This window comes from Dipodomys ordii, unplaced genomic scaffold (genome assembly GCF_000151885.1).
Source record: "Dipodomys ordii isolate 6190 unplaced genomic scaffold, Dord_2.0 Scaffold56, whole genome shotgun sequence".
In the NCBI taxonomy this organism is placed as follows: Eukaryota; Metazoa; Chordata; class Mammalia; order Rodentia; family Heteromyidae; genus Dipodomys; species Dipodomys ordii.
In genome coordinates this window covers 8,283,478-8,305,773 of record NW_012267272.1, presented here as the reverse complement: position 1 = coordinate 8,305,773, position 22,296 = coordinate 8,283,478, and the positions used below count along the sequence as shown (strand labels likewise).

General features: G+C 39.3%; 1 protein-coding gene across 1 annotated transcript in view; it reads right to left on the bottom strand.

Annotated features, from left to right (window-relative positions):
• Mgam (maltase-glucoamylase) overlaps positions 1 to 22,296 on the bottom strand; it is a 131,250-nt gene that overhangs the window by 100,977 nt on the left and 7,977 nt on the right. Inside the window, exons 2-14 of the mRNA XM_013021693.1 lie at positions 21,026 to 21,149; positions 19,184 to 19,305; positions 10,472 to 10,592; positions 9,295 to 9,404; positions 8,593 to 8,744; positions 7,942 to 8,113; positions 5,520 to 5,619; positions 4,597 to 4,709; positions 4,107 to 4,232; positions 2,834 to 2,965; positions 2,553 to 2,669; positions 1,565 to 1,678; positions 60 to 144 (exon numbers count right to left, since the gene is read on the bottom strand). Coding sequence (XP_012877147.1) covers positions 60 to 144; positions 1,565 to 1,678; positions 2,553 to 2,669; positions 2,834 to 2,965; positions 4,107 to 4,232; positions 4,597 to 4,709; positions 5,520 to 5,619; positions 7,942 to 8,113; positions 8,593 to 8,744; positions 9,295 to 9,404; positions 10,472 to 10,592; positions 19,184 to 19,305; positions 21,026 to 21,149 — 1,588 coding nt within the window. The remainder of the gene's footprint in view (positions 1 to 59; positions 145 to 1,564; positions 1,679 to 2,552; positions 2,670 to 2,833; positions 2,966 to 4,106; positions 4,233 to 4,596; positions 4,710 to 5,519; positions 5,620 to 7,941; positions 8,114 to 8,592; positions 8,745 to 9,294; positions 9,405 to 10,471; positions 10,593 to 19,183; positions 19,306 to 21,025; positions 21,150 to 22,296) is intronic.

Genomic DNA, 22,296 nt, shown 5'->3' with positions numbered 1-22,296 from the left:
ATCTATCCTTCTAAATTTGAAATATCCCATGTGGAATCAAGCTGACCACAAAGACTTACTGGGAGTGAATGGGGGATGATTGAGGGTGTTTGTGGCACATCCTGAAATGGAACCATCAACAAAGTTGGAGACTTCATTCATATCCTACAAGACAAATAGTAAAAACTATTAAGTAAGGTAATATATGACACAATATTAAGTGGAATCAGAGAAATAATTCTATGTACTTATTCATAAAGGAGTCCCTTACATGCAAGTAATATAATAGATATTCCTGTCTTTCCTACTCAAGGAAAATTTTTTTTCTTATAAAGATACTGTACAGAGGGGTCACAGTTACATGAGTAAGGTAATGAGTACATTTCTTGTTGAGCATTGCTACCCCTTCCTTTGTTTTTCTTCTACTATCCCTTCCCTCCCTCCCTCCCTCCCTCCTCCTCCCCCGAAGTTGTAAAGTTCATTTCCAATATAGTGTCTTGTGAGTATCATTGTTACAATGGGTCATCCTGTACCCTTATTTCAACATTTTGTTACTCCCCTTCCCCTTCCCAAATTAGAAAAATGTATATACAAGATGCAGGGTACCAAAATCAAATACGGTGACAACAGGGACTATACCATAGGAAGAAGAACATACAAAAGAAAAAAAAAGAAAATCACATAGTACATTAAAAACAACAACAAAGAAAAACCTCTTGTATCTATATCTTAGGGTTCATTTCACTTAGCATCATCTTACATAGCTTTTGAGCTTTTCTGCTCATATCTTAGACATATATTAATTATTGCATTATAAAGGAGAATTTCTCAGAGAAGATCCCTAGGATCCTTTCTAATGATCTATATCTATAATCACAGCAAATGAGCAATCCCCAAATATATTAGGCAAAATAAATGCCAACTTATACTCTATGTAGACAAATAGAACCATGAATTCACAAACATAGAAGAACACACATATAAATATACACAGAAAAAGAGAGGCTGAGAACAGGGTTTGCATGTTCCAAAGCTATGAAAATAAAAGGTCTGGAAAAATGCATGCCAAAATGATCATGATAGATGTCTTTGGCTGCTATCATTCTATTTCAATTTGGCTTTTCCTGTTTTAGCTGTCTGTATTATTTAAATTTTACATGGTTCTCTTATGAATAGGAAAAGAAACCCACAAAAACTCCCTGCATTTTGCTGGGCTGCAGCAACTAATTTTTATACTTGTTTTTTATTTCTCACTATATGAGATATTTCCCCTTCCTCATGTCAGCCACAGAGAACTTTGTCTTTAACTGTTCTGTTCAACATGTCCAAATGAAAGAGGCAATTGGATAATTGCTTTCCTTATGTCAATGAGAGCTATTTTGACATCAGCTTATTCATTTGTAAAAGAAAGATGGATTTAAGAACTTGGGGTAAGATTGTTTGAATAATAAAACAGGGAATACTAGAAATTGTGGTTATATTTGTTTTCCTCTCTTCCCCCTCTTATGTTCCATGACTCAAAGACATAGACAGAGCTATAGACACTGAATACTCATCCCTACGTATCAACGTGATAAGTACTCACAATCCAAATTCCATCAAACTCCACTTGGTTGTGAAAAAGCGCAAATTCATTTGCCCACCAAGCAGCACAGTTGGGATTGGAATAATCAGGGAAGACGGTTTTCCCAGGCCAGACCTGAAAGGGTTAAAAAAAAGAAACACCAATAGGAGTGAATTAAGTGACCATAGAGCAAAGCAAAGACCTTTGCATAGACATTCCTAATATGATTGTAGAGAAAAGAGGTATCAGGCATAGGCCCTTTAGTTAGAAAAGTGAATAATTCAGACTTCAGATAATAAATGTTAGGAATAATTAATCACTTGCAGAAAAATTTACTTTTAAAAAACTAGCTAATGCTTAATGAGCAAATGCATGGATAAAGCATTTTCAAAGCTCTCATTTTTGCCTCAGGGTTACCCTTCCTATGACTTTCTCCATCGTCATTCCTACGAAGAGGAATGGGGAGTATTTTATGTGAATTTCAACCGGTCCCTTAGCACCTGTGTATTCTTACATCCTTCCCTTTCTCTATTCTCTCCATATCCAACATCTCTCACACACCATACTCTGAAAAGGTCATCAGTGCTATCAAAAGTGAAGCACCAGGTAACACCTTGAAAAGCCAGGTCAAATAAATATGTGAGGAAAAAGCAGTCAAGTGGATAAATACTGTAGAAAAACTAAGAACAAGACACATGGTATTACCCTTGGATTTCACATGCATGTCATTGATACTATATAAAGTTAGTGGGGTGATGGGGCAGAATGGAGGCCAAAGTCACTGAAGAGGGGATGAGGTGAGGAAGTAGACACCCAGAGAGTAAGCTATGTAAGAGGTAGGATTGTTGGTAGGTATCTGGGAATAAAAGGCAAGTTTATCCCAGGATGTACATAGCATTTGAAAATGTACAGCATAATACTCTTTCTCTCTTTCTCAGTCTCTCTCTTTTTGTCACTCTCTTGTTCTCTCCCCCCCACACACACACACCTGTTTCCCCCATCAAGTTACCTCCCCAATGAGTGGGTTTACTCCATTTGAATCATTCACCCATATCTTCAGAGCTGAGCCCCTGTCGTATGGGCTATAAGGATGACTTAGGGAAGAGTTGTTGGAGATGGCTGGATCCTAAGGGGGAAACACACGTAAGAAGCCAGCCTTAAACTGGAAGCGCTGAAAAGAGAATGGGAATTCAGGAAGCAAGAAAGTGGAGGTAGGTATTTGATAAGAAAGAGCAAATGATCTGAGAGAACACACCACATATCACAAGAGATGACAAAGGCAGCACATACCACAATGATGACAAATTTCTGTCCATTTCCATGTAACTCCTTAACAAATTCAGGGAGGCCTTTAAAACCCACTGGGTTGTAAGTAAAGTCCTTCCTCTCATCCATGTAATCAATATCACCATGCTGAACATCCTGAAAGAAAACACAAGTCCACCTTATCAGTGTTTATTGTATTTTATTATTGTTTTATTGTATTTTATTATATTTTATTCTTTATTACTGTATTTTATTATTTTAATTCTTGTGCCAGGTCTGGGGCTCAAACTCAAAATCTAGAACTCTCACTCAGCTCTTTTGCTCATGGCTGGTGCTCTATCATTTGATCCATGTTTCCAGTCCATCTTTGTTGCAGGTTAACTAGAGAAGAGGTTTCATAGATTGCAAACCATGATCCTCAGATCTCAGCTTCCTAAAAGCTATAAGTACAGGCATGACCCACCAGCAAGCATCATTTATCAGTATTATTATACAAGATATATGTGAGCTCTATCCTGAGATCTAAACAGAGTGCTAAACAGTCTAGCATCCAAGTACTCCTATATCAGGGGAGTTTTAAAAACAAATGTCCCATTCTTTTTCTAAAGCCTGTCCCCACCCATGCAATCAGGCTCACCCCACAATGTATGACAAACCACCAAAATGAATTGCACACTATATACAGTCACTAGAAGGAAAGTGCTATCTTTCCCCCATTTTGTCTAAATTTTTTATCCCACAGTTGTATGGCATTATAAAGTGAAATTAGAACAGTAAGTACAAGGAAATTTTACTAATAAAACATGAAAAGAAAAATAGATACAAAACCAAGTTGTCTCTTATCCATAAGTATGGTCTTTACTTTTACCACTAAAAGAAAATGAGTACAATGCCTGGTAGCCCAACAAAAACCTCCAGTATTTTAAATGCATCAAGTTCTTTTAGTCCAGCACTGGTGGTTCGTGTCAGCTACCCTAGCTCCTCAGGAGGCTGAGATCCTGTGTTCAATGGCAACCCAAGGATGTCATGAGGCTGACTGTGGTTCAAAGTCCACCTAAGGAAAAAAGTCTACAAGACTCCATCTCCAAAATAACCAGCAAAAAGCCAAGCTGCAGGCATAACTTAAGTGGTAAAGCATCAGCTAACAAGCAAGCCAAGAAAACAATAAGCCCTAAGTTCAAACCCTGGTACCAATAAAGTACAAAGGAGAGAAAGCATGAGTATGAGTGTCTGTTCTTTTACTTCTAGAGAATTTCTTTATTTTTATTTGTGGAGAACTGTTTAGTGCTTTACTTACGTAAGGGAGTTGTGCTGCACGGTTTCTGTCTACGACTACTTTCATTTTTTCTAGGGTTCCATAATCATATCGACTAAGGTGAAATCCCAGTGTCCAGTATGAAGGCAGGGATGGCAGTCCAATGAGCTAGGAGAAACACAGGAAATGAAAGTGAGCAACATTTTTGTCAATTTAAGATTATGTGCAGGTTTAGGGAGAAAAGCATACTACATTTTCCAACACAGGGATTCATTCATGTCAGAATATTATTTGTTTATCTGGCCCCCCTTTCATCATGAAGGGCAGGCTCTGCTTGGCATCTATGTAGTCTCCAATCTTTGTATAATGTAATATGCTATAAAGCAATTCCCATGGAACATAGGTAATTTAGCCTTTAATATTCTGAATCTGTAATTGTAGGTTTACCTGGGTCACAGTAGATTAAGCATATTTGTAAAGTATTTTCTATAAAGGATTTCCTTGGCCATAAATTATGATATTGTAAGTTTACCTCTAGATATTCTTGAACCACTTGCTCAGGTGTGTTTCCCAAGAATACATAGAAATCCAGAACACCGCCAATGGTGCGGTAAGTAACAGCTGGAGCAGGCTGGAGGCTGACCTCTTAAAAGACATGAAAAAGAAAAGAATTACTCTACCATAGTAACTACAAAGTTTTAGACCAGAGGATCACTAACCACCTTAACATTTATAATATTTCCATGCCTCTAATTTTGCATAGAAATAGACAAATGGATACACATGGACATGAGCTCATTTGTTCAATGACAGACTTTAATAGCTCCTTCTGCCAAGACCTAGGCTCTGATAAATATTTTTTAAAAGCCAACTGGCTCTTGAAAAGGTACAGAATAGGTCAGTTTGGCATAAAAAATACTTGGTGTAGAAGGTATTTTGTTATTGATACTTCTGATCTGCCTAGGAGTCATCTCTTAAATAATTCAGTTATTAAAACTATGAGCAACTCTAATCTTCTCTGAAAATAGTAAGTGCCAACAGACATTGTCACAAGACTAACATTTCCCCAAGTCAATTGTCTTCCTGTAAATTTCTTTCATCCCTTCAGTTTTGCCTATTAAGATAGTATACCAGCCCAGAATGTGAATCCTCCCTTTTGGTTACTCATCATGAGCCCAAAAGAGCATAGTTATATGTAAGCATTCCTTGCTGATCATTCTATCAGCTTAATTTTCAAGCTCCTTAGAATTAAATCTGATTGGGGAGAAGGAAGACATTTCCTTCTCACAAGAACCAGGGATCATGTTGTCCTTGCCCCTGCGTGAAACAATAATCCCCTCGGCCAGAATCCCTCAGGCTTAAATGGCATGTTTCTTTTATTCTAGTGCTTTAACTAAGGAAAAAAATTTCACTCTTCATGTTTGTCTTTTCATAAATATTCCTCTCATCTTTTACCCATGGCATTGCTGTTCATCAGAAACACCCCAAAGGATAATCCACTAGCATCTTCAAGACACAGGAAGAATGTCTGAGCACCATACAAGTTAGTTCCATCCTGCAGAAAGACAATTTGAACCATAAGCTTACAAAGTCCTGTCATGTAAATAACATATTGCCAGGCTGATTTGCAGAATCAGCCTTAATCATATGAGGAACCCCATGGTCACTGAAGTCACAAATTTTAAAAGATAGAGTTACCATTTGGTTGATATCAACCAGATTTATGAGTGTTTGGTTATATGAGGGAGTGATGATCATTTCTCTAGTAGGAATGTGGAGGCCGTGACATTTGCTAAAAGATGAAGATGCAGAAGCCATAAATCATAAGTTTTCTTAGAGCTGTGCCTTTTCCTGACAATCTTATATGAGCTCTACTGAATCTTAGTAAGAATAAACAACTAGATGAGCTCTAACCTAAATAGATCTTTTAGACTCCAGAACAGGACTTTTCTACCCAAACTGCTTCCAAGAACAATTAAAACAGAATCCCTGAGAGCAGAAGCACATACATCTTTGTTGGTTTGGGTTTGTGTTGTTGTCGTATACTTTCTCTAGACAATTCTACTGTGTAGTCACATTTGAAAATCAGTGCTCTATTATCTTGCTTGTCATCCTTTGGCAAAGGCACCCGTGTTAAATGTAAATTCAAATGCAGTACAAAGTGAGGTCCTGGATGCCGTGGCTCACACCTGTAATCCCAAACACTCAGAAGGCAGAGATTTGGGGGACTGCATTTCAAGGCTAGCCTGGGCAAAAAGTCAGACCCCTGTCTCAAACAATAGGTGGACATGGTGGAACACACCTTGTTTTCAGTCTAAGCAACATGGGCATGGAACAGAAATGAGAGAATATCTCAAAAATGACTAAAGCAGAAGGAACTGGTGGTGTGAATCAAATGGCAGAGCACTTGTCTAGCAAGTGGGAGGAGACTCTGGAGGAGAGGGAAGAGAAGCAGTAGAAGCCCACGATTCCCACATTGGTGTGCAGGTCTACAGCTCCCTGGTTTAATGTCCATCACTAGCTATTCCTATACAGGCTATGGGTTCTGCAGCTTCTCTGCTTTGCTGACAGGCTTGAGTAGCAGAGAGCACAGGCTTTAGGTAGGACTGTGTAGGGATCAGATCCTGTGGCTGCTTCTTACAAACTCTTCACCTTAGGCTATGTTAAATGAGATATTATTTCTTATTCTGTCTTAGGTTATTTTACTACATAGAAATAATATAAAAAGCTGGGTACTGGTGGCTTATGCCGGTAATCCTAGCTACTCAGGAGGCTAAGATCTGAGGACTGTGGTTCAAAGCCAGCCCAGGCAGGAAAGTCTGTGAGACTCATCTCCAATTAATCACTAGAAAACCGGAAGTGGCACTGTGGCTCAAGTGGTAGAGCGCTAGCCTTGAGCTGAAGAGCACAAGGACAGTACCCAGGCCCAGAGTTCAAGCCCCATGACCAAAAGAAAAAGAAAAGAAAGAAATAATATACAAAGCCAGACAATATATAGAGTGGTGCTGCACTCCTGTAATCCCAGCAGTTAGAAGCTAACACAGGAGAGTCACAAGTTCAAAGCAAGCCTGAACTATATAGGCAATACGCTGTTTCAAAAAATGGGGTAAAAGGAGGAAGGAAGGAAGGAAGAAAGGAAGGAAGGAAGGAAGAAAGGAAGGAAGGAAGGAAGGAAGGGAGGAAGGAAATACAAGCGTGGTTGTTTATAAAATATTGCTATGACCTTCTTTCATCCAGTGTTAGTTTTGTTTACTCAGAAAAATTCCTGAACTATGAAGTATTGCTCTTCATAGAGAAAAATGTTGCCTCAAATCTTAGCAGCCAAAGCAAAAAAATAAAATAAAAACAATAAAAATAAAACAAAATAGTAACAAGAGAACATTATCTATTCTTTTATTGCTTTGATCATTCTTTCCATAAGAATGATTTGATATACTCAAGGTCAATCTAAATTATGGAGGTCATAATCAACTATTATTCAAAATACAGATAGAAGCAACCTTTCCTCCACAATCAGTTAGTGTTAAGAGAAAATACAATACAAATTGTTGAGCAATTGTTGACTTTTTATGTGACAGCCATTCTGCTAAATACTTCTCATGTATTGACTTCTTTACTCCTCCAGTACTGCAGGATAAGGATATTATCCCCATTTCACAGGTGAGAAAAAAAAAACCAGAGAACTAAGTAACTAACTTACCCAGAACCACATAACTGGTAAGTAGCAGAGCCCAAATTCCTACACAACTATTTTATTGTGGTATCAGAAGTGACCAACAAGATTGAGGCTATAATATCCTTTGGAAGCAGGCCCAACCTGAAAGTTTACACCAAAGACTCCAAGTTCGGCCTACCCCTACCAGACAAATATGCTTACCCCATTGGGGGTGGTGTCCCTGGCAAATATGGGCCACGTCTTCCAGTTCATGTCGTGCCGGTACTGCCGGTGCACGTGCTCTCCCAGACCATACACATTAGCACTGGGCAAGCGAATGGAAAGCTGAAGAAACTGGTCTGCAAACAGGAGAGGCCCAATGCCCGAGTCAAACCTAGACACAGTGCAAAACACAGGAATGAGTGACAAGTGAGAATGGAGAATGGACCTTCAGATCTCACTTCCTCCATAGCAGTCATTTGGTTTAGTCAGTCCCATTTGCCCTGCTATGACATTTAACCATGGATACAAAGAGTTCAGGACTCCTGCATAGCACAGTTTCTTCTATTTGTCCCCCCCACCAGTACCCTACCATAAGACCAGATGCTATATTTTCATGATCACTGATATTTACTGATGAGTTGGACAGATGGGAGAAAGGAAAAAATAAAGAAGAAAACATTGATTGTGCAAACAGAAGGCCAAAAGAGAAGAAAAATGAGACAGTCATACACATATGGAAGCAGAGAAGCCCACCACCAATGGACTAACAGTCCTCAGGAACATTGTTGAAATGCACTCTTCCTCCAGCTCACAGGCCTCCCTTCACCATAACCTCCCTTGTCTAGTCCCAGAGACGTTTCTCAAACTCACAGGACACGGTTGTTGCTTCTTCTGGTCACTTTGATGCTAAATGGCTGTTTGGAGACCTCAACCTCGTAGTTCAAGGAGGAAGCAGCATTTCCACGGAAGGGTTGCACGTGTTCATGGGGTACTTCATACCTGTCTTTGGATTGGTCAGTCAACTGCCACAAGAGATGAATAGAAACTGAGTCAAAATGAAAACTATCCTGATTTTCAAACATTAGAAGTGTCCCCTACTAACACCTATGCTTCCCAAAATCTGCATGGTTGGAAAAAGCAGTCAGATACTGGTTAAACTGGTCCTGTCTTAGGATATGGACTCATCATGCCATCAACTTCAAAGATTCAACCATGGGACATGTTACTCTTTATGTAGAAACACATAGTGAAAGTCTGCAGAGATAGATTATCCCCCGAATACTCAGAGCTGTGATCATTTCTCTGTGCCCTACAAATTTCACAAGATATTGAGGCCAAATAAATGAAAGCTAAAGCCTACCCAATAAATTCTACATGTGGGTTTAGAAAGTTATCATGCAAAAGAAAGTCTATAGAAGATTTCAGCATACAAGTGCTAAATAATAATGAGTCGAAAAAATGACACCACCCCCACCCCCATTAGCACCATTTTCTACTTTGCAGGAACCGTCGTCCTCAAGAAGAGAACAGAGCATCTTAAAAAGATTTTTTTGAAAAGAACCAAATTACAACCTTAAAGTGGAAACGGTTAGATGTCTGGTATTCTGCTGTCAGGAGGATGTTGTCAATGTTATTTCCAAATAGGGATGAAGATGGCAGACTTTTCAACTGGGCTGTGAATCCTAACACGTAGAGAAGAAAAGGATTTCATAGTTGGTTCTGTAAATTCTCAAATAATAGCTACATAAAACTTAACCTTCAGGCCAATGGGACTAATGAAAGGAAGAGAAAAAAGAGGCCAAAGAAGGGAGGGAATAAATATATATCCCACTGTATACACTGTATCCTGGTCCCAATCTGGAAACTAGTTAGTATTACTATCTTATCTAAAAGTCTATGGCTCTTTTCTACAAAATCTGATTGAAAACTGCCCTCACAAGGACTCTTATGTTACTAGCTCATCAGTCTTTCTGTATTGATCAAATACTTTTTATGCTCTTTACATATATATGTATATATATGCACACATATATGCATACATATATGCATATGTATGTATATGCACACATTACCCCTTCTTAGTTATTTTAATATTACATCATAGGTGATGACACACATTGATGCCATCTCCCTAATGAAATGGAAATCAAGTGAGAGTTAAGGCCTTGTAGAAGAACCCATCAAGCCCAGAGCATCTGCAAAGGACTATACTTCTTCCTTTATACTAGGAAGTTCCCCCAAATACTCACCTGCTCCTACCTCCCACCCCCCAAATTGTTCATGATGAGGCTCTCCATTTAGGATAGGAAAATGAAGAGCAGACAATCTGTTAATAACTGCTAACATTGACAGGCACATTTTGTAACATGCTTGTAAAACTGTAATTGTTTCTCACTCATACAAGTTATATCCCACTAAAGTCAAAAGTAATATCAGAGTTGCATGAGTTCAAATCCCTATCTCATGCAATAGTTATAAACTTAAGAACAAAAACATTCATGACAATTATACAAGGTCACAAAGGTATGGAGAGAGGTGAAGCAAGAAACAGAATGTGGTTTCCAAACTCCCAGCAGAGGGTGACTATTGCTCGATGCCAAAATGGGTCGTGGCTAAGAGCAGTGCTCACGTCTGTCACCATAGCAGCATGGCTGCAGAGTGGCCCCTGCATGCTGCCACAGGGCCCTGCACAGATACCAGAGCCTGCAGAAGGTCTGGGGCTCCTGCCTGCCCACAGAGTCTCACGTACCTGCATTTGTGTTTGCAAGATCACCCTCTATGTTGTAGCCATGATTCTTGGAATAGTAGCACCAGGGGATGTCTGTGGTTCCCTGAGGGTTCCAACAACAGCCACGCTGGTCACATATGTCCTGAAATGATAGATTAATCCATCTGGAGAAGAACAAGTCATCTAATTTCAGATCTTCATAGGAATAACTTTGTTTTACAAATGAGAGAATTCAACCCAAGGGGCAGTGTTCACTCGCAATCTTACTAGCTTGTGTCCTTCTATGTAACAGTATAGGGGACACATTGCATCCTCTATCTTTCACACTAAAACCAATTAATACACCTAAAAATTCTAAACTTTAATATAGTTATATCACCAGTATATTTACAAATTTACAAATGGAATTTCATGTATACTTGCTTTGACTTTTTTAAAGGGGGGGTGGGGTGATGGAAGAGGTGACCAGGACAAAATGTACTGTACTCACAAACTGACATGCTGAATTGAAATAAATCCCTTTGTAAAACCTCTTGCAGAGACTTGCAGCCACCTTTATCCAGAGGCCTTCAAATCAAAATAATTTTTTAAAATACTGCATGTGTGTAGATTATAAATAGGTGGCATGTACATGTTTTTCAACTCCTTTCAAAACAAAAAAAAAGATCTTTCACTGACACATTTGCTCTATTTAAGATAAATAAAGAGAAATCTCTTTCTTGAGTGTGAGCCACAGGTGGAGACTTGCAACTAATAGAAAATAGGATAATACTTTCTAGATTAGACCTCAGAAAGACAGTGATTTCTTGCTTGCTCTCTTCCACTTTCTTAGTTGAAGTCCTCAGCGTGGACAAAGCAAGTCTTCCTATCACATGCCAAGATACTGAAAGGAGGTCTCCAGCCAGTAGCCAGCAAGAAACTCAGATAAGAGACTCTGAGATAGAGGCATCCAGCTCAACAAGGCCAGATTTTCAACTCTATGAACCAAGAAAATAAGGTCTGTGATAGTATTCCATCAAGCGTTGGGATAATGTAGGTTCAGGTGTAGCTCAGTGGCAAAGCACTTCCTTAGCTAGCAAGAGGCCCTGGTTTTAATTTCCAATCAAATAAGAAAAGACTCTTTTACATCTCATTTTGCAGATGAAGCCCATGAGGCCCACAGCCGTGAAGCAATAAGCTGAAAGTCACTAGCTGCTGAGGATGAAAACAAGCTTAGTTCCCTCATGATTCCCTTTCTTTTGTGTTCTGGAATGGACACAGCTACACACATTTTTCAGAACAATAAGACAATCTCTCACAAATGATAAGGATGGTTAGTATCTTGCTGAGCCATACGAATTATTGCATTTAATCAAAAACTAATTTTTATACTGAAAGTCAAGTGATTGTGCATTCTTTATCTAAAATGGTTGACACTAGTTTAGATTGCAGGTATTTTTTCAGATTTTGGAACATTGGTCTGTACGTGATGAGATGTATTCAGGTAGGAGAAGTACTGGGTTTGAGCTTAGAGCCTCACGCTTGATTAGCTTGCTGGCTAAGCTTACTTTCTTGCTAGGTTGGTACACTATCACTTAAGCCATACATCTAGCCCTGCTTTTTACTGGATATTTTCAGGATAGAATCATGAGAATTTTTCTACCCAGGGCTGGCCTCAAACCACATTCCTCCCACTCTCAGTCTCCTGAGTAGCTAGAAATACACTTGTGACACACTGGAGCCCAGCAAGGTATAGCCCACAACCTCTAACTTTATGATCTGGATTCTGCCTGAAAGGTGGAAAGCAAGTTCTATAAGCGGCCTTCCTTGCTGTGGAATCACATTGCACTGTGAACACAACTTTAATCAGCTGCCAGTATCTTGTTCTTTCCTTTTTTTATTTTTTTTATTTTTATTTTTATTTTTATTTTTTTGGTCAATCATGGGGCTTGGGCGCTGTCCCTCAGCTCTTCAGCTCAAGGCTAGTGCTCTACCACTTGAGGCATAACGCCACTTCTGGCTTTTTCTGTTTATTTGGTGCTGAGAAATCAAACCCAGGGTCTCATACATATGAGGCAAGCACTCTACCACTGAGCCACTTTCTGAGCCCCCTTGTACTTTCCTCTCAAACCTCATCAGAAGAAACTTCAGTCTTAGTGAACATGAGAAAGGTGTTGTAAAAGTGTCAAATAGGATGGCTTCAGTACACTCTCCAGAGATTAATCATGTTTTCACTGAGCTGGAAAGGGCAAAGATCAGACTGGCTAAAGCAGCAAGGTTATAAACAGCCCCTGTTAACTAACTTGAAACTACCAGTGAAAGTGGAAGATGCTGAACAAGACCTAGAGGACAAGAAAGTAAGACAGATATGAAACTCTGGAAAGCACCTTTAGAGCGACCTGTCAGGATGGAAAGAATCAGATCCAACACACGAACTAGCACTTTAGGCTTGAAGTGACAATGACAGGACACTGCTGAGACAGTATAGAATATGCAACTACCAATGCAGTGCTGAGGGAGATTTTAGGATTGTAACATGTTCCCTCAGTTCAAGGCAGGGGACAGAATAGCAAACAAAGTCCAACAAAAGCCTGGCGCCAGTGGCTCATGCCTGTAATCCTAGCTATTCAGGAGGCTGAGATCTTGAGAATCGCAGTTCAAAGCCAGCCCAGGCAGGAAAAGTCCATGAGACTCTTATCTCCAATAAACCACTAGAAAACTGGAAGTGGCACTGTGGCTCAAGCAGTAGAACACTTGCCTTGAGCTGAAGAGCACAGGGACAGCGCCCAAGCCCAGAGTTCAAGCCCCCTGACCAACCAAAACATAAAAAATAAAAAAAAGTAAGAAATGAAGATAATCACTTCCTCAAAATGGAAAAGTTTAAAAAGACTGTCTATTCCATATACTATTAAGGTTACAGAGATTGATAATAAGATGGTTAGTTAGCACAGCCACTTTGGAGAACAATTTGAAGATATATACTCAAGGAACACATAAATAGAAAAATTTGTAAAAATAATTTTCATATAGAATGAAATTTATAATATATACTATAGTTTATAGTCATTCTCATATTGATCAATGTTTGAGGTCCATGGCTCTCAACACTGTCATTTTAGATCATGTGTGGGTCACTTGGTAAATATTCCAAGAATAATCACATCTGAGCTGTTTTCTTGTGAATTAAATTAGAATTTCTGGGTGAGCCCAAGGAATGGGTGTCTTTAAATCTTTTCGCCTAATTTTGATGGAGAGCTAAGACTGAACCACAGCTCAAAAAAAACAGCTCCCAGGGGCTGGGGAGGCGGCTCCGTAGTAGAGCGTGTGCCTTGCATGCCTGAGGCCCTGGGTTCGATTCCTCAGTACCACATAAGCAAAAAGAAAAAAGCCAGAAGTGATGCTGTGGCTCAAGTGGTAGAGCACTAGCCTTGAGCTGAAGAGCTGAGGGACAGCGCTCAGGCCCAGAGTTCAGGCCCCACGACAGGACCCAAAAAAGAAAAAAAAAGAAAAAGAAAACCAGCACCATAACACCTGCAATGCCCACTAACAATGGCAGAAAGGAAAAGGAGAAAGATGAAAATGGCATCTATGACTCAGACTGTTATAGGAAAAAAGGAAGGGAGCTCCCAGGTCTTTATGGTATTGATTAGTATGGAAGACGCAGAAGAGAACTGGAAAAAATATGAAGGGATCTATCACAACCCCTCTCTCCTAATATTCTAATATTTTCCCTAGTGGGTATGTATGCCTTTCTATTTTAAAAACACTGTCTCATGTCTGCCTTGGCAGCACATATACTAAAATTGGAACGATACAGAGAAGATTAGCATGGCCCCTGCGCAAGGATGACATGCAAATTCGTGAAGCGTTCCATATTTTTATTTGTGGAGGGGAAGGGGAAAAAAAACAAATCGTTTAAACAGGGATACAGGTGGACCCATTGCAACAATGAGATGTACAAGACGTTATGTCGAAAACACAAACTCTACAACTTTGGCAGGGAGTGGAGGGGGGGGCAGAGATGGGAAGGGATGGGAAGGGGAAACAAAGGAGGAGGCAACAATGCTTGATAAGAAATGTACTCATTATCTTGCCCATGTAATTGTAACCCCTCTGTATGGTATTTTCACACACACACAAAAAAAAAGAAAGAAAGAAAGTAATCAGAATTTACCAAAAAAAAAAAAAAACACTGTCTCAAATATTTCAATATAAAAAAGAGAAATTGTCTCTCTATATGTCCCAAAAAACATGTCAGAGGTAAAAGTCCACTATCAACAAGATAACTGAGTAATGATTTCATATCTTTTTCAGTGGGTTAAAATAATTTACTGCTAAGATTACTGGTGCCTTGGAATGCATAAATATTTTATGTCCTTAGGAAGCAACAGACCAAAGAATCTTTTTTTTTTTGGGGGGGGGTCCAGTCGTGGGCCTGAACTCTGTGCCTGGGCGCTGTCCCTCAACTCTTCAGCTCAACGCTAGTGCTCTACCACTTGAGCCACAGTGCCACTTCCAGCTTTTTTTTTCTGCTTATGTGGTGCTGAGGAATCAAACCCAGAGCCTCATGCATGCAAGGCAAGCGCTCTACCACTGAGCCACCTTCCCAGCCCCAAACAATCTTTTAAAATCAGGACTTCAGCAATTACTGCATTTAGAAAAGAGCAAGGACAGTTGCCAGGGCAGACAGGAAGAGCTAAAGGCATATGATCTGAGGCCCAGAAAGAGCTGGTTTAAGCAAGTCTGCAGTAGTAGCTATCTCTGCCACTGGAACGAATTGGCTGACTCCTTCCAGTCCATATTAGACTGGGTTAATCCACTCTGCACTCTCCCTAAGCCTGATACTAGTTCTTCCACTGCTGTCTGTCAGTTCAAACTGAGAAACTGTAGAAGTAAAGGAACTTTACTTGGTGTTGAGAATTTCAGTCCATCAGACACAGGTTCAGATAGCTTTGAATCTAGGCTAAAGAAGACGAGGTAAGCGAGACATTATAAGAACAAACAATATCATCGTATGACAAAGTAGCAACAAGTCTATTGCAGTTGAAAATAGGGGCAAGGTGACCGAAGACTAAAAAAAGAATGTCCATGTTAATGAAAGTAGCTATAAAACCCAGTCTGATAGCCTCTTTCTGTGCATGGCACCACAGAACCACCTGTTCTAGCTGCCTGCAGACAAAGGGTGAAGGTACCCACAGTCCACATTCCAGCAGACAAAAGGTGAAGGCACTACAGTCCACATTCCAGCCAGGAGAGAAGCCTGCATAAATCCCTCTTCTCAGGACTCCTCAGTCCGATTTCCAAAAGCTTTATCAATGTTGCTTTCACTGTGATTTTTATTTCCATACTCTGTGCTGGTCACCCTTCTTCATGAGTCTGAGATGGCTCATGACAGATTTGACAGAGAAGGTGATGCTGGGCTGCTTCTGGGCCTGGCTAGAAAAAAATTTCCCTGTATACTCTGGCAGTCTTGGTCTGTAAGAAGTCCAGCCACCCTGCTGACGAGACCACTCAGGGAGCCTCTGAGACCACAAGGAAGGAGAAAGTTGCCAAAAGAAAATAAATAAAATAAAATGCCAAGCCAGACATGGGTGGCTCACACCTGTAATCCTAGCTACTCAAGAAGCTGAGATCTGAGGATCGTGCTTCAAAGCTAATCCAGGCAGTAAAGACCATGAGACTCTTACTTCTGACCACTAGAAAATGAGAAGTGGAGCTGTGGCTCAAAGTGGTAGAGTGCTAGCCTTGAACACAAAAGCTCAGGGACAGCTCCCAGGCCCTGAGTTCAAGCCCCAAGATTGACAAAAACATAAATAAAATATGCCAGAACTTAATGCTGAGAGAGCAGTAGGGTAATATTTCATTTTCTAACTGAGGCAGGCACTTCAGAAGTAAAAACACATGATAAGAAAAGAATTCCAATACAACTCTACTCGTGAAAATTGTCCTTTGCTAGTTTGAGGTGTAGCAACTTTGAAAAAAAAATGAAAGAATGACCTTAATCTCAACTCAGGCAAATATCTGAACTATACATTATATCACAACACAGTTTTTGAAAATTAATCTTACCACTTCTCTCATCACAAGACAACATCCAATAGTAAAGGTTTTTAAAGAACTCTGCCACCTCTGCCAATCTTTCTACTGCCCCAAGTTAGACTCTGGTGTATTTTCAGAGAACATTTTCCAGGACTTTAGAGATCACTATTTTAACATCTCTTTAGGCAGTATTCAGTAGTCCTTTGTTTAATGAATAAGTATATTTGAGCATATACAGTCCCCTTTCACTGATAAGGATTTGACAATATACAAGGAGATAGGACAGTAATTGAGTGGTACAGGTTTTCAGAAGCAAAGCCAGGTTGAGAACTGAGTATTCTGGTTCCTCTACCATGTTCTGGTCCAATGCCTGCACCATCCACTCAACATGTGGAACAAATCCACATCTATTTCTGGGACCTTAGATCTCACTGTTTTCCTAGCACCAACTAATACCTCTTAAATAATGTTGTATAAACTTAAGGTGGAGACCTATAATTATCTAAGCAAACAAAACATCTTTGCTAAAATATTATAAAACTTGGTCCCTTAAATACTTTGATAAGAAATTGGAATTTGGAAAAGGATATTATAAAGAAAAAGATAATAAAAGATTAAAAACTCTCAGAATAAAAAGAATGTGAACCTGACAAATATCAGAAAGTTTATGACTATTGTCCATGAATACAACAATGGAAAATTTCTGTCAGGTTAATCATTCTGCAAAGCTGCCTGTATATCTTCTCTCCCATATGCTCACAGTAATTCTAACACTAAAACATCAAAATGGTTAAAAGTATTATCTACCATCTCTTTCTTGAGATAGTATCTGGATATCTAGAATTTGACTAAATACATTTCTTGCTTCAACATCAATGGAATCTTTCAAATTAAGAATTATGGAAAAAAAGATAAGGAAAGTAATGGGTTGCTTTTGTATTAATAGTTTCAGGTCAGTATCAAGAACTGTCTCTGCCATCGGCAGGGGGAAATAGGCTAAGTATAGTTGTAGAGACACAAAGAAGATTAAATAGAATAATATGTTGTTAGTATGTTTGAGTTTGACCCAATTGTTCTACTGGCACTGGATAGAATGTGAATTACAGGGACCAACTGCAGTCAGGCCCATGGTGAAAGAGGTGGGGAAAATAAGATAACAAAAAAGCATTGGTATGGCACTAATGACATGTAAAATTCACCAAAATTCAGGAACAAGATGGGCTAGTGCAGGGGAGACACCTTAGGAAGGGACAGACTTGTTGGGGGGCTTCCAGGAAACTCATTTTCTAGCATACTATGAAGGGACAAGTTAATCAGTATGCATCCATTTTCTTCAAACCCACCACACCAAACATCCCTCTAGGAACAACATGAGCCAAGCCACAACTTCCCTTTCCCATTGACAACCATCTGCCATGAAGTTCCAACCTACCTCACAGTCTTACACATCTTCCTTTCAACACTCACCTACATCTTAGCTGTGTGGGACCATCCCATCTCTCATGTAGCTCTATAATGTCTCCTTGTACAACTTCATTTCGGCTATCTCTTCCCTCAGGAATTCACATTCCATTCCTTCTATCTCTGTTCACCAGATTCCTACTAGCTTACTCTTGCTTTCATGATCAGATAATAAAGTGCTCATAGAAAGGGAGGCCAATTCAGTTATCAGCAGTTGGACTCTAAAATACCAAGCCTCTCGCTTTATGGATGTGTTGCTTTCTGATTAAGAGTTGATTCCTCCTTGATTTTTTTTGTCTTTACTTTAGCCTGTGTGAGATAAGCAAGGAAACTCCCTCCATCCCTTCACTCCTACTTTGACCTTACCTCAACCCCCAACAACAGGACAGATTTATCTTCTAATACAAAAGAACTATCTTTGGGTATATAAGTCCTTTAGAAAAACAGAAACTCTATTTAGACTCCTGCAGTCCAGATCATCTAAGGTTGACCTCAGAGATAACTGTAGGAGTGCCACTCCTCCAAGCCATGCATGCAGCAAGCTCCATTCTGCACTTGATGCTAATCTGTCAGTGCATGCCAGTAAGTGTGTTCCATTTTCACTGAGACATCATTTTGTTCTAAAAGTAACAAGTAACTTATGACTTTATTACCATGATCATTTCAGCTGCTGTCCAAGAAACATTGGACTAAAGCAACTTTCCCTGTCCCTGCACTATCTTTACTCTTGGATTAATTACTTTCTTCCTCTATAGCACACCCTTGAAACTTTGTCCTTTGGATAATCATGCTTGGTGCACATGAATATTTTTATTGTATCCTAGATAACTTTCTGAAATACTGACAGGAGGAAGAGGCATATAGGGAAGGCAAAAGTAGAGGCAGTGATAGAGAGAACTAATCATCAGCATGTGCTGCTGGGGAAAAGATAGACATTTCAATTACGTTTACTCACTGTTTATTTCAAATTCAAATTTAACTGAGAAACCCATCCTTTCATTTGCTGAATCCAAGGAGATGCACTGCTATACAAGCATGGATACAGGATTAATTTTCCTGAGCCAGTAATAGCTGCCAAACTACCAACTCTTTTGAGAGTGAGGAACAGAAATTTAAAGAAAAGATAAGAAAGAAAGAAAGAAAGAAAGAAAGAAAGAAAGAAAGAAAGAAAGAAAGAAAGAAAGAAAGAAAGAAAGAAGAAAAACTTCCCAATGGTATAAACTCTTAAATGAAGACAAGATACATAGCTCAAACCTTTGTTGGTGGCTGGTCAGGAATGCAGTTTATCTGTTCCAAGTCATTCACCACGGGGCACTCAACAGAACTAGGAGTAGTACTTGTAGTCCCAGGACCTGGGGTACCAGTTGTCCCAGGATCTGTGTCTATCCCAAAAGCAAACATTAAATGACTATTAGACAGAATTTAACATTTTAGGTATTTTAAGCCCCAAATTCTCAATATTTAAAATTATACTATAATTATATAACAACAATGGGCTTTACTCTAAGTCCTCAAAATTTAAGCCAAAACTTCTTTTTGTTTTAGCTGACTATATTTATCTCTATTAAGCCCATAGCATCTCTTTCTACCCCTAACCATCTATAAAAAAAGGACCTTCATCATTAGGTTAGAAGCTCATGAAATACGGACCAACTTTAATTCTGGGATCAGAAAACTATAGCCTTCAAACCAAATCAAGTCAGATCTTATTTTCTAAACCAAGAATTGCTATAATACCAACACAGCAGATCTTCTGTTCAATGGCTGTATTAAATAGGGATGACCATATGATCATATGATCCACAAGATCTAAACTACTTCCTCCCTGGTACTTTATAGAAAAGTCTGTGGACCCTGAGTAGCAGGGGTTGGATTTGAAACATACACAGACTAGGTGTCCTCCAGAATCTGAATTTCACTGTCTTTCAGACACCAAAGTCCACTTCTGAGTAGGGATATTCTTCTGTAAAGTCATATGACAAAAAAATGTAAAATGAGTTCCACAGTCTAGAAACTGGGCCAGGGCTAGAGAGCTTTGATTTCAGATTTGAAAATCAGTAAGACAGAAAAAAAGGATTTATATTAAATTCTAAAGTAAAAAAGTAAACTTTCATTGAGAATTCTTTAATAAATTAATAATGACACTAACACAAAGCAACATGGCTTTTAGTGAGCTTCTCCCCTGGGGTTTCTCAGCTGGGATTTCTGGTTCAAACGTGGTAGATGAGACAAACTCGCTATTTGTATCAGTTGGTACATAAAAGTTTTAATTATAACTTTGGGGACTTTCAAAAATTCTAAGCTAACTTTCTATAAAATGTAGAAATTGTATACCTAGCGATGATGTAAAATTGCCTGCTTTCCCTACAAAGTTGCTCCTGAGAGAATGAGATATGAAATGCTAGATGATTCAATAGGCCAGCCCAACTTTGGGGATTTAACGAATAAATTTCTAATAAAACAACCTGAGTAGTTTTCTTAAGAACCAAAATCCTTAAATAATTCAGCTGATTTTAAACTTAGGCCTTTCACAAAAACATATTGTTCGATGCAATTACTAACAGAATTTGAATGATTCCATACAAGTCAGCAAATGTAGCCAGGCACTGGTGGCTCACGCCTGTAATCCTAGCTACTCAGGAGGCTAAGCTCTGAGGATCGCTAGCCAGGGCAGGAAAGTCTGTTGAGACTCTTATCTCCAATTATCCACCAGGAAACCACCAGAAGTGCTCAAAGTGGTAGAGCACCAGCCTTGAGCAAAATAACTCAGCAACAGAGCCCAGACAGAGCCCAAACCCTGAGTTCAAGCTCTACACTTGATTTTTTTAAAAAAAATCAGCAAATGTATTTCAAGTGTCAATTTCAAATTTTAAGCCAGTGTACTAATTGAGTTGAGAAGTGAGAGTGTCCTAATTTAAATGTGTGAGGAATACATATCAAGCTTCCCCAGTTTTGAATGCATGGTCCCTAAAACATGACAATCCCACATCTGTCTGCACACACCTGCACTCAGACCCATAAGATATGAATATGAAAGCATCTGAAAGCACCACTTCCCCACCACTGATGAAGGAGAGACCCAGAATGACTTGTTACCTATTATTTCCGTGGAATTGGCTAGAAGCACAATGAGAACAACAGCAATGATAAACACTATAAGCAGAAGAGCACTGAGTACAAGCTCCAGCGTCGTAAACTTTTTTAGCCTTGTTCTTGCCATCTAAGAAAAAGACAGAGAAGAAAAAAGTTACAACGAATTCTCAACATATAACTAGTCATTTATTTTTCCCCAGGGAACTGGAGTTTGAACTTGGGGACACGTATTCTCTCTCTTTCTCTCTCTCTCTTTTCCCTCCCTCTCTCTCTCTCCTCACACCCTGTGCCCCCCCACACCCGTCTCCCTTGCTTTCCTCTCCTTCCTTCCCCTGAACCTCCTCTCCCCTTCCTCCTGTCCCTCCTCCTCTCCCTCTGCTCCCTCTTCCTCTTTTTCTTTCTACCCTACTTCACCCTACTTGAGTCAAACTTCCAGCCCTGCTCGTAAACATTTTTATGGAAAGTTTAAATGCATATAAAATTCAGGTAGCAATTATCTAAACTTTAAAAACTCGCCAATTTCATTTTGGCTTTATGCCTACTTACTTGTCTCCCTAATTCTGTTTTATTTTCAGCAAAGTTTAGATTTCATGTATTTTAATCTAAAAATATTTATGAAAGGTAAGAAATTTTACAAACAAGCAAGCTATCATCATACCTAAAGTATTTTTATGATCTAGTATTAGATAATAAAAAGCATTTTATCTTATTAGATAACAAAAAGTTTGGGAGTTTTATGGTCCTGGTTTTAAGACTTGAACTCAAGCCCTGGGCGCTGTCCCTGAGCTGAAGCAAACATCATTCTACCTAAAGTATTTTTATTATCTAATATTAAATAATAAAACAGTATTTTATTGATGCTGGTCTTGGAGGCTTGAACTCAGGGCATGGACACTGTCCCTGAACTTCTGTGCTCAAGGCTAGCACTCTATCACTTAAGCCACAGCCCACTTTCAGCTTTTTGGTGATTAATTGAAGATAAAAGTATGGTGGACTTTCCTGACTGGGCTGGCTTCAAACTATAATCCAAAGATCTCAGCCTCCGGAGTTGCTAGGATTACAGGCTTAGGCTGCCGGCACTTCACTAAAAAAGTGTTGTTGTTTTTTATTATCTAGTCAGTGGTGAAATTTACCTCATCCCATGAGGTGCCAAACTTCTAGTTTGTTTGTTCTATTCTCATAAGAATGTAAGGTTTCTATAATTAGTTCATGTTTAAAGAAGTCATGCTCAAGCTGGAGATGTAGCTCAAGTGGTAGAGCTCCCATCTAACAAG